Below are 12,816 nucleotides of genomic sequence, written 5' to 3' on the forward strand. Positions count from 1 at the left end.
GGGTAGATCACATATCTAATGAGGAGGTGTTGAATAGGATTGGGGAGAAGAGAAGTTTGTGGCACAACTTGACTAGAAGAAGGGATCGGTTGGTAGGACATGTTCTTAGGCATCAAGGGATCACCAATTTAGTATTGGAGGGCAGCGTGGAGGGTAAAAATCGTAGAGGGAGACCAAGAGATGAATACACTAAGCAGATTGACAAGGATGTAGGTTGCAGTAGGTACTGGGAGATGAAGAAGCTTGCACAGGATAGAGTAGCACGGAGAGCTGCATCAAACCAGTCTCAGGACTGAAGACCACAACAACAAGAAGCAACTTCCCCACCCCACAAAGAACTCCTTGAAAAACAGCCAGCTAATCTGTATCCTGGTAAAGGAAGCCCCTGAATTGTCAAATTATTATGTGGTACTCCAGTATACCAATAATTCCAGAATCACATCTGTAAGCAGTTCACTAACTTTATCTCTAATACCTTTTATATTTTGATGAAATATGCTAATTCCTTCTCTTCTTGGAAACATGACTTCCTCTGAATATAAGCCTTTAGTTAGAGGGACTTCCTTTTAGCAGGTATACATATCAGCTGTCTTCACACTAAAATAGGTGCAGCTTCAACATCAACTACTACAGGAATTTTTCCATGAGTGATCCTACCAACACCCACTACACTGTCGTCTATAAGTTTTGCCAGCTTCCCCTTCCCATACCTTCTGAGGTGGAGGCCATGCCTAGTGAAACATGACAGAATAAATTGTCCCTCATAGTTTGGGAATATCAGTACCAGGTTTGTTGTCAATGCTCCCTTCAATTTTTCAAATGCTGTCTAAAAGTTGACTATGGAAATTCCACACCTTTTTTCAACAAATGATTCAATAGCTTAGCAATTTCGGCAAACTCTTCAATGAATTCCCATTATTAATTACAGAACCATAAAAATGATTGAAACTGCTATGTAGTTTGTGGTGGTAAGAAAACACATTCTGCAGAAGTTAGGCGTGCGTCAATATTCACATCTTTCTCTCATTACAGAGTGTTAACTGTGCTGGATTTAGCCTCTTAAAGAATTCTTCTGACCATTGCATGTGCTCTTCCATATCCTTAGAAAATGCAATTATGTTGTTGAGATAAAAAACAGTCTTGATTTTAATCCTCTGAGCACTCCATCGGATACTAATAGCCTCCGAGATAGCTGGCACATTCTTAAGACCAAATGGCAGCCTAAAATATTGATAGTGACTCCAAGGGACAGTAAATGTGGTCTTTGGCCGCCTTTCCAGAACCACTTCCAACAGTGATAACCACTCCTCATACACATTGTGAAGTATTTACATTGACTTAAGTTCTCTCTAATCTCCATTATATTTAGTACAGGATGTCTGTCCATCACCGCTCATGCAGCAAAATCTATGCTTTTTTGTTCCATTCTATGATTTTTTTCAGGACTATTACAATGGTAGCTGCCCATGGACTGTAACTTTGTTTCAGTATTGCCCTCAGCCAGCAGTTGATCAATAAATTCTTCCAGTATAGGTTATAGCTGCCTAGGTATCCTGTACGGCTTCTTATACACTAGAGCATTGTTAACCGTTGGTATGGTATGGCGAGTTACCAGTATTGCAGGTAATGATTGACCGGGATTGAACAGGTTGACAAATCATATTAACAAGACTTTCATTGTTGACTTATCTCTTCCCTCCAAATTGTTTTACCTTCTCGCATGATGCAATTGTGTTGATGGTCTGGTTGTGGCAAAGGTCCTCACACGACCTACCCAGATTATACTCGTCCATGATCTCCAAGTTTGCAATCTATAAGCTCAACTTATCAGAGCTAAAATCATCCACACTTTCCAAAACCATACAATCCCCATCTATTTCCTTCACATGTACCAGGCTTCAGTGCACAATATAGTGCAACATGTCCATCTTGTTATTGCATTCCAGTACCTCTGCAACACGCATCATCTGAAGGTCAGTACCCACCCACATTTGTAACACTGAAGTTTTCTGCATTGCTTTTTAACATGGTCCATATGTCCACAGCTGTAGCATTTCACCTTTGTGTGGAAAAAGAAACACACAACCCTTATCTTGTCCTCAGGCCACAATATTGATCTCTTCCACTTGCTTAGCAGCCATAATGGTGGCAGCAAAATCCTTCGGGTTTTCCATTGTCGCTCTCCTTGACATGTCTGCTGGAAGTCCTCTTAAAAACACATCTGATTCCTGTTCTCCTCTTCTTGTGGAGTAATTCTGTCTGCTTCTACTTTCTGTGTAAGCTCGTACAAGTTAGCATTGATTTTCCTAATTCTGCCTATGAATGCCTCTACCAACTCACTTCACTTTTGAGACAACCCATTAAGCTGTTCTCTAAAAAAGCCTTGCAATATTCTGCTTGCGATAACGTGGTTAGTGGGCCTTCTTAAGCTGCTTAAATGTCTGTGCTTTATCCAGCACTTGATGGTACTGATGTATGCTGCTTGCATCACAACCAACTGTAATTTAGACACATCCAAGGATGTCTTGTCTGACCAACTGCCCAACCTAGCGGCAGCTTCCAGGTCATCACTGAACATTGAGACGTCCTCGGTTGCCCTATCCGAAAAAGGAGTTGCTAGATTAGCTGTGACAGGATCCAGAGAAGGGATAGGTGAACTAACCAAAGCTTTTGCTTCCACTACATCCACTTGTTTATGCTCATTCTCGCTATTAAAAGTCTCCCTCTCTTTGCAAAGCTTCATTTATCTCCTTTAGCTCGGCAAACTGCCTTGCCAAGAGTTCATCCATTTCCTGGATTGTCATTGTTTCTGTTTTTGGCATTTGTGCAAACTCTTAACACACCACTCTAATGAAAGCATCAACCACAATACACACAGGCACGGTTACAAGAACAAACTACACTATTCCTTATGAAGGATAATAGCCCAGTGTTATTCAGAACACTGATGCACTTTGTGGCCATTGCTTTGTCTTGTGCTGCACACAGCTGGCACCACTCACATGCATAGGAAGTCATTCCCAGCCAAATTACAATACTGGCACCTCACTGGTTGTAAGTAACATTCCTTATAATTACCCCTATACAACAGAATCCCAATCCCTGAAAAGGCAGCAGGTCATAGTTATCGGGCAGTGCCATTGGCTGGTGATGACTTCATTCATTTCTGGTTGTTTGGTTTAGTTGGCTCCGGAAGTAACAGTTTAGAATCGCAGACAGTCTAGTACCGGCTGTACAGCTGTTCTACATTCTGAGGCTCTGTCTCTTTTGCATTTTATGCTAAGGAAAATTCAGTAACAGGGTGTAATTTTTCAGAACTGTAAAATGCAGATATTTGGTTATGTTATCTATGTGAACCAAAGTGTGTTTGCAGACACTGTGGTAGATGTTATAGATCTTGATAATGATCTTAAACCTATAAATTATATAAATATAATATAAATTATATAAATATAATTTAGGTGCAAATCCCCATGTCCTGTATGGGCATCCATTGTTCAGTGTGTTTATGGTGGTGAGGTATGTGGAGGCTTCAGACTTTTATTGAGAGAGAGAGAGAGAGAGAGAGAGAGAGAGAGAGCTGCAAAAAGGGACATAATTGAAATGTAATCATCAAATGATTCTCTTAAATTTTTTCAAATTGAGTTGATATAACAAACCAAAATCTGAACTCACTTTCAAGATGAGTGAGGTTCAAATCTCCACCTGGCCATTTTAATTTAAGTTTTCTGTGATTTCCTCTTCTCACTTCAGAGAAATGCAATAATAATTTGATTCCAGTGCCATTTCCTTCACATCTCCTCATGAGCTAATGTTCTGTTCCTAATGTTCTGGGTTGACAAAATGTTAAACTTTTATATTTCTTCCTTTTTATCTGATAAAATAAAGAAACCACATACAGAAATATGTGCATGTGTTATTCAGTTGTTTCTGCTTGGACTGTAATATAATGAAATATGTTGTTTTAATGGTGACAGCATCTTTCAAGAACCTAGAGGACAGATGTCATGTGAGAAAATTTATGTATTCTTCTTGTTATTTTGTGTAATCCTTAATTTGGATGGTAGGATGTGGAATCAAACCTGTATACTCCCATATATAAATTAGTCAGTTCTTGTAAATAATTACTGGGTTTAATTTTTTGTGTTTTTTTATCCAGAAATTGAGTAATCGTTGTTTAGTATAACATTGTTTGTAATTATATAATTTGTATTTATAAATAATTTATGAGTAATGATTACATACCTCCTGCAGGATGTGCCTCGTTTATCGCCTGGGGGGAGCTACAATGGATGTTACAGTTGTATTGTGCTGTGCAGGAATGTACACAGTGAAAGGCCATGTGTATAAAGCAAACTTCGGAGGGGACAAGTTCACAGAAATACTTGCCAACTTCCTCGCCGAAGTATTTCACCAGTGAGTTCAATTGGTCTCTGTTATTACAAGATGTCTCTCTTTTTGACACTGTGTTATTGTAATATTGTTGATAATTACCCTATGTATGATTTGTGATCAAAAAGTAATGGAAATTTTTATTTTCCTAAAGAATCTTTGTTTATTCATAATCATCAGCCTTTTCCGCTTCAAAGTAATCCCCCTCAGATATGATACACTTACGCCAGCACTTTTTCCAATCTTGGAAGTGCTTCTGAAATTCACTTTTCGTTATGATGTTCAGCTCCTTCAGTGATTCTGTTTTTATCTCATCAGGGGTGTCAAAACAACGTTCTCTCATTGTTTTCATCGACCTCAGGTATAGGAAGAAGTTGCATTTGGCCATGTTTGGTGAGTATGGTGGCTGAGGTGACATAACGTTTTTGGCTTTTGCCAAAAAATTGTGATCAAGCATTGAGATGTGAACGGGAGCATTATCGTGGTGCAATTTCCACGAGTAGTTTTGCCACAGTTCTGGCAGGTTTCTTTTTAGGACTGCTTCATGCAAACAGCACTTACCTTACAGGTAGTGTTCCTTATTGACTGTACAACCATAAGACAAGAACTCTTGATGCACTATCCAATTGTCATTGAAGAAAACAGTGAGAAGAACCTTGGCATGTAATCGAATTTGTTGAATTTTTTTCAGTCCTGGCTCTTCAGGCAGTTTCCATTGGGATGATTGGGTCTTGGTGTTGGTGTCATACCCGTATACCCATGTTTTGTCACCTGTTTTAATCTTATTTAGAAGTTCTGGATTGTTGTCAACTTTGTTCAGCATTTCCTGAGTGGAGTCTAGGTGGTGACGTTTTTGGTCAAAATTCCATGATTTTGGAGCAAACTTTGCTGCTGGTTCACGTTTCATTCCCAAAACACCCACAAAAAAAAAAAAAAACCTTGGCATGAGCCAAAGGATACACTGACATCATCAGCAACGTCTCTGATGGTGATTTGGTGGTTTTCCAGAGCCATTTTCTTTACTACTTCCACTTTATAAGTAATGATGTGCTAGGGCATCCAGAACGGTTACTGTCTTTGTCTTCTCAACCCTCTTTGGAATGTTCATACCCCTCATAAATTCTTGTCTTACTCATAGTAGAGTTGCCAAAAGCCACAGTCAGTATTTCAAATGTTGTGCTACACTTTATTCAATTTTTCAAGCAAAATTTAGTGCAACAATGTGGGGAAAACATAGATTGCTACTTACTGTAAAGATAACACACTAAATTGGAGACAGGCACAGTTAAGACTCAAATAAGCTTTTAGCAATGGCCTTCATTGGAAAAATAGAAACGCACACCATTCATTCACGCAAGCAAGCACACCTCACGCACACATGACCACCAGCTCCAGCATCTTAGGTCTGACCCCAGCTGCCGGAGTTGGCGGTCAGTAGTTCATGAGGTGTGCTTGCTTGTGTGAATGAATGGAGTGTGTGTCTCTTTTTGCAATGAAGGCTGTTGCTGAAAGCGTATTCGTAAGCATCTTTTAATTGTGCCTGTCTGCAACTAACAGTAAGTAGCAGTCTATCTTTTCCTATGTTGGATATTCCTGCCTGGAGTTTCCATTGTTTAAAATTTAGTGTAAATTCTTTGATCCACCCTTTTCGAAAGTAAAACATTTTCCAGGGACTCTGAAAACACATATAACCTTTTTGACTGTGAACAATAAAATAAATATTTAAAACAGCTGAAAATCCCAAACATATATCAGGAACATGTGTATCAACAAGAGAAAAAAAGGAAAGAAATTGAAGATCAGATGTATGAAGCCCACGAAATAAAAAAATTCCTATTACTTTTTTTATCACACTTTGTATTATGTGTAGTGATGATTGTTGTCCCGCTCCTAGTAGTTGGTCATTTTGACAATATGTGCAAAATGCACCTGTCTCCTTTGAAAATATAATATTTTACTGTTAATTCTTTTCCAAACACTACAGAAGACTGCCAGTGGTGTATGAAATACAGTAATATTGTTGTTGTGGTCTTCAGTCCTGAGACTGGTTTGATGCAGCTCTCCATGCTACTCTATCCTGTGCAAGCTTCTTCATCTCCCAGTACCTACTGCAGCCTACATCCTTCTGAATCTGTTTAGTGTATTCATCTCTTGGTCTCCCTCTACGATTTTTACCCTCCACACTGCCCTCCAATACTAAATTGGTGATCCCTCGATGTCTCAGAACATGTCCTACCAATCGATCCCTTCTTCTAGTCAAGTTGTGCCACAAGCTCCTCTTCTCCCCAATTCTATTCAATACCTCCTCATTAGATATGTGATCTACCCATCTAATCTTCAGCATTCTTCTGTAGCACCACATTTCGAAAGCTTCTGTTCTCTTCTTGTCTGAACTATTTATTGTCCACGTTTCACTTCCATACATGGCTACACTCCACACAGTAATATTAAGAACAGTAAATTGTCTTGGGTTTATTAATGAGTTTTCAGTGATGATGAAAAGTATAAATTGCCTTGAAATAGAATACATGTATGATGCAATTTGAAACAGTATTGAGATGTATTCATAGTCTTACGTTTGTTGTGTAAACTGTGTTACTAAACATCTAACCCACTATTTGGCATATGGTTCATGATTCCAGTTACAGATTGCCTATCTGATGGCTTCCAAGGGCAACAAAAATTTGACTTTCAGTATTTCATTTAATTATTGACCAAATTTAAAACATTAAAATTCTGTCATAATTTACTCATTAAGAGGTATAAATCTTATGTTAAAAGTCGGGCACAGTAATAAAAGTCTTATAGTTAGAAATGATGTACGTATCTTGAGGCAGTGTAACTCAGGGCGTGCAAGTTGTCCAGGCTATATCCACCCAGAATTTGAGAATGAGAGCACTTAGCAACTTCCAACTAACTTTACACGTAATTTCAAATCTTTTCTAAACTCTTCTCACTTACATGTTTAATGTCAAATATATTTAACACATTAACTCGTTTGTAGAGTAATCATACAGTCTGAAACTGTTTTATACATGAGTGTTAGATTCTTTAAAGAATCTTCACTGAGGTTTACTGTTAATTATTAGGATGTGATCAGAAAATTGGCTATAGCAGTTGTCAATGCTAGTATTGCAAACCCATGCAAGGTTGCATTTATATGGTGAAATGTATTATAATGTGAGATAATGTAATGGAGAAAAACTGTGTAGCTTTAATACAGGGTGTACATAAAGTCCGGGAACACTTTCAATTATTTATTGCGTAAGAACCAAACATTGTACAGATATCATACATGTCGTCTTGAAGAGAAATCCTGTAGGTTTTTTTCCATGTATACCATGTAGTTTGGTAATTTGCCGATAGTCAGGGCTAGTCGCAAACGTGGCAGGTTTTCTGTGTGTTGGAGTTCGACAAAAACGAGTGTACTACAGCTGTTCAATGGATGCTTAGAACCAAGTATGGTAAGAAGCCACCAACAAGGAAGGCCATTTAGCACTGGTACAAAAAATTCATTAGGATGGGTTGCTTGTGCCCAGAAAAGAGAAGCATGTATGAGAGACTGGGAAGGCAATTTAATCAACCAAGATAGCATAACTCTTGTTACAGATCCTTACCATTTTGAAATGATGGGAAATATTAGATCAGAAAATAACTGGATATGTAACCAAATATTTGCTAAGTAAATGTTGATAAATATAAATTTAAAGATAGAAGGAACCAGGGCATAAACAGTGGAATTACATCTTGATAGCAAAACGGACAGTGTGTGACATAAATTTGAGCCCTGTGCATGATTACCCGTAAACACTATTTCTAAGTTTTTCTTTGGTTTCCTTCACTGCTTGCTCATTGTACCAGTTGAATAACACCAAGGATAGGCTAGAGCCCTGTCTCTTTCCCTTCTCAATCACTTCTTCCCTTTCATGCCCTTCAACCCTTATAATTGCTATTAATCTTTCCTGGTGTTGGCTTCTACCAGTTTTTCCCTTTTGTAAATAATTTCAGTATTTTGCAACCGTGAATTACTATACTGATATTTTGGTGATAGTCACACCTGTCAGCAACTGCTTCCTTTGGAATTGGAATTATTCTTCTTGAAGTTTGAAGGTATTTTGCCTGTTGTCTCATATATTTTGCACCCCAGGGTGCGTAGTTTTGTCATGACTGGTTCTCAAAAGGACATCAGCAGATGTTACTGATAAAAATGTACCTCAGGGGCCTTGTTTTGGCATAGATCTTTTGGTCCTAGGTCAAATTACTCTTGCAGTATCATAGCTCCCATCTCATCTTCATCTACTTCCTTTTCCCCTTTCTATAATATTGCCTTCAACTTAATTTCCCTTGTATAGCTCATCTATATATTTCTTCCACATTTCTGCTTTCCCCTGTTTGCTTGGTACTGGTTCTCCATCTAAGCTCATGATATTCATACAGCTGCTTCTCTTTTTTTCCAAATCCCTCTTAATTTACCCGTAGGCAGTATCATTCCCTTGCAAACATTTGCTCATGTCCTGGTGGAATGTCCGCCTTATAAAAATATCGTAATCTAGTCAGTTACTTTATATTTTAAGATTAAAAAAGAAATATTTATAGATTTTTAATGAATTCTTCTACCAGATTCTGCAAATGCCTTAAAATTTTCAATTAAACTTACCCCAAAAATTTAAATCTTAGGATTAGATGTCACTTTCCCAGTGAATGTCATACTAAATATTTTCAGGTTTAGGTCCATACTTGCACATCAGTAACTATTTAAGTAGTATGTTGTAAATAAAAATCTTGATGAAATTTCCATTTCTTAAATTATTTTTATGGCGGGCTTAAAGTAGCACTCATTGATAGCCCACATTACTGAAAGTGCGTTGATATTACTAAGAGTTTGGTAAAAGATATTTTTAGGTTCTGGACCTTACTTACATATTAGTATGTATTTAAAAAGTATGTTGTTGATGCAAGTAAAGAACAGATAATGAATATTTCTGTTTAAAAAAAATTTTTTAGCGCAACTGTCGGGAAAAATGTGTTGGTATTGCTAGAGTTAAACAAATGTCTTCAAGATGATCATGAGTGAACATTACATAATATTCTGGGCCCACATTTTTGAGCAACGAAGACTTACAAAAGAGAGACGAGTTACCCTAGGACATTATTCCATATGACATTATTGAATTAAAGTATGCAAAATATGTCACCTTACTGATTTGTCTCCCCAAGGTTTACAATGATTCTAAGTGCAAATGCAGCTGAACTAAGCTGTTTTAAGAGTTCCAAAATTAAATCCCTGGAATATATTGCTAGACTTACTAAGTACAACATTCTGCAGTCTTTCGTGTAGCTATGGCATTGATTGGTTGATTATACCATCAATCCCAACAAACTTCAATTTATCTAAGAGAATGCTGCGATTCACATAATCAGGTGCCTTACATAAGTTGCAGAAAATACCAGATGGCGCTATTTTATTATTTAGTGCTCGTAAAATTTGGCAAGGGAATATGTAAATGGCTTTCTCAGTAGAGCAACTCTTCTGAAACCCAAACTGTGGTTCGTTGAGGATATCAGTGCTGCTAAGGTGAGATAATATTCTAGAATACATCACTTTCTCAAACATTTTGGAAAATGGTGTCAGCAGTGAAGCTGGTCAGTAGTTATTGAACTGACATCTCTTTTTATCACCTTTCTTAAAGAGAGGTTTGACAACAGAATATTTCAGCCTCTTTGGAAAAATGAGTTATGTTAGTGATACATCACATATTTCAGATAATACCATGCTTTTTATATTGGAACAAAACTTTATAATATTGTATTGGAAACATTATCTAAACCAGATGAGCTTTTATTTTCAAGAGTATGGATAATTTTCTGAATTTCAGAAGGAGAAGTTGGTAATACATTCATATGATTGAATTTTATGAGAGTTTCAACACACTGCTGTGATTTTCCCCTTTAACTGTATGTCCCTATACTTTCTACCAATTATTATATGTACTTACTACCTGTGACTCATCATTACATCACTGCCATTCAGTTCAGTAGTGGTGATATCCTGTGCCTTGTTGTCCTGTCTCTCGTTTCACTGCATTCCATAAAGCCCCAAGTCTGTTGTCAGAATTACTGATTTCTGATGTGATGTGAAGGTTTCTTGAATTTTTAATAAATTTTCTTAGTAATTTTGAGTAGTTTTGTTGTGTGCAACTACAGCTGGATCAATACTTGTTCTTGCTAATAGGTACATTTTCCTTTTCCTTGAAGATGATATTTTAATCGCTGTAGTGATCCATGGTTTTCATATGGCCATTTAATATTCTTTCTAATTAGCATATATGGAAAGGTATCTTCAAATAATTAAATGAATTTATCATGGAATAGATAAAATTTAATTTAGCATTTGGTTCAGCATAAATTTCATCTCAGGTTATCTCTTGTAAGCTGTTCTTAAAAACATCTGTTGTGGAGGCATTAATTATTCTGATTTCCACTTAAGTGTATCCATACTGTAAGGCACTAGGTAATTTATCCTAACAAACAGTGCATCATGTTCAGAGAGAGCATTTGTTACTGGGTAAACGGTATTTTTCTGGCTTTGAGCTTTAAAACCAATTAGGGTCCTACAGTCTTTATCCATCTGTGTTGGAAAGTTAATTACTGGAATCAAATTGTGTGATCCAAATAAAGTTCCCTATTTTTCCTATCAGGATCCTTTAGAAAATGTGCATTGAAGTCACCACAGACCATTAACTGCTTGCTGCTGCCTGACAGATAGCACAGTAAGGAATCCAGATTCCTTATAAATAGTTTAAAATTTCCTTGTGGGTATCTATATAATTCACAGATACACTTCTCTGTATGCTGATCACTTCAAAAACTACTTGCCTTAATGTTTTTGAACTTGTGTTCTGTCTTAATATATGTAACAAATCTTCCTTTTCATATATTATTTCTGCATGAGTAAGCTGCTGGAGTTAATGTTTTATACATAATAATAACAAGGAGCATATTAAGAGTATTAGAAAATAGTCTTGCTGCATATAATGTTAATTTATAGCAGTGCACTTTAGTAGTATCTTTACACACCTTGTGATCACATGGTTTCTTTGTCAATGAAAGTCTCTCTATTGTATAACAGATTTGTTTTCGTGACCACTCACACCATTAATCCTCACATAAATCCATATTTTATGATTTTAGTCTCATTCTCCATTTCTTAATAGCTGTACTTTATTTACATGTATCATCTTGAACATGCTAATCTGAAGTGTCCTCCAGTTTCCCCCGTTCGTGTTCTGTGAAAGCCTACACTCATCTACTTTGTCTTATTTGTTGCTGACAGCCACCTTTACCTGTGCACTCTAATATGCATAACAAGAAGTTACAAGCAGAGGATTTGAATGTAATTTTTAAAATATTAAATGTAAATCACACCATTTCACATAGTTTTACACTTCCAATTATTATCTCTCTTATTCCGTCGTCATTCTATCATTTACAAAATTCAAACGAATAAAGAAATGTGTTGATGAACTGCTATGATAAAAATGTGTCTTTGCTTACAGTATGAACGTTACAACAGCTACTAGTGATAGTTAGCGATCTAATCGACCTACCGTATGCGGCCGATCACTACACACACTCCCCCCTGCGGGTCCAGGGATTACAATAGGCCCGAGGTATTCCTGTCTGTCCTAAGAGGTGACAAAAACGAGTCTCATACGTTTCGGCCTCTATGGGGTGGTACCCTGTAGGGTTTGACCTCCATTTTTCAAAATTTTCCCAAAGAGTGAGCGAATTGGGGAAGGGCGCCTTACATGGTTTATCCTGTCCATTGTCTATAGAGATCTTTAGCCCACTTCTTCGCCGTTGCATTGCAGTCCAGCTCATCCTCCATATCTTGGGCAAGGAACCTTCCTGAATGTGTTTTCCACCATGCACTGTGCAGTGTCGCTTTCTGCACCAACGATGACCAGGGACTTCTTTGCACCTCATATCCAGCATGGCAGCCAGTCCGTTGTGGTGGGGCCACCATGTACCCTGTTGGTTGTAGCCCCCTGACAAAACGGGGATGGCTCTGCTGATGCCTGCGCTGTTAACTCCCAACATATGCCAAGGATATGCCTGTCACTCTGGGGCATCAGGACTCCCGGCAATGGCCATCGTGCCAGGTGGCCTTTGCTGTGGCTGGGTGGCGCCCGTGGGGAGGGCCCCTGGTCAGAGTGGGTGGCATCGGGGCAGATGATGTGCAATGAAGTGTACCACATCATCACTTGGCGGTGATCAGCCACCAGCAGTCCCTAAGAGTTCCACGTCTCAGTACAATGCAAGAAATTCTGACCCTAAATCATTCCCCTCCCATGGGGGAACGCCAGGCTAAGGATGGCAGCGAACCTTATTCACCCTGGTACCTCGTACGTAAGAGAGCTGATG

General features: G+C 38.0%; 1 protein-coding gene across 1 annotated transcript in view; it reads left to right on the top strand.

The window, feature by feature from the left end:
* LOC124722697 (heat shock 70 kDa protein 14-like) overlaps nt 1-4,420 on the top strand; it is a 116,881-nt gene extending 112,461 nt beyond the window's left edge. The window contains exon 3 of the mRNA XM_047247835.1: nt 4,255-4,420. Coding sequence (XP_047103791.1) covers nt 4,255-4,420 — 166 coding nt within the window. The remainder of the gene's footprint in view (nt 1-4,254) is intronic.
* The last annotated feature ends 8,396 nt before the right edge of the window (nt 4,421-12,816 follow it).

Source organism: Schistocerca piceifrons, chromosome X, assembly GCF_021461385.2.
Source record: "Schistocerca piceifrons isolate TAMUIC-IGC-003096 chromosome X, iqSchPice1.1, whole genome shotgun sequence".
NCBI lineage: Eukaryota > Metazoa > Arthropoda > Insecta > Orthoptera > Acrididae > Schistocerca > Schistocerca piceifrons.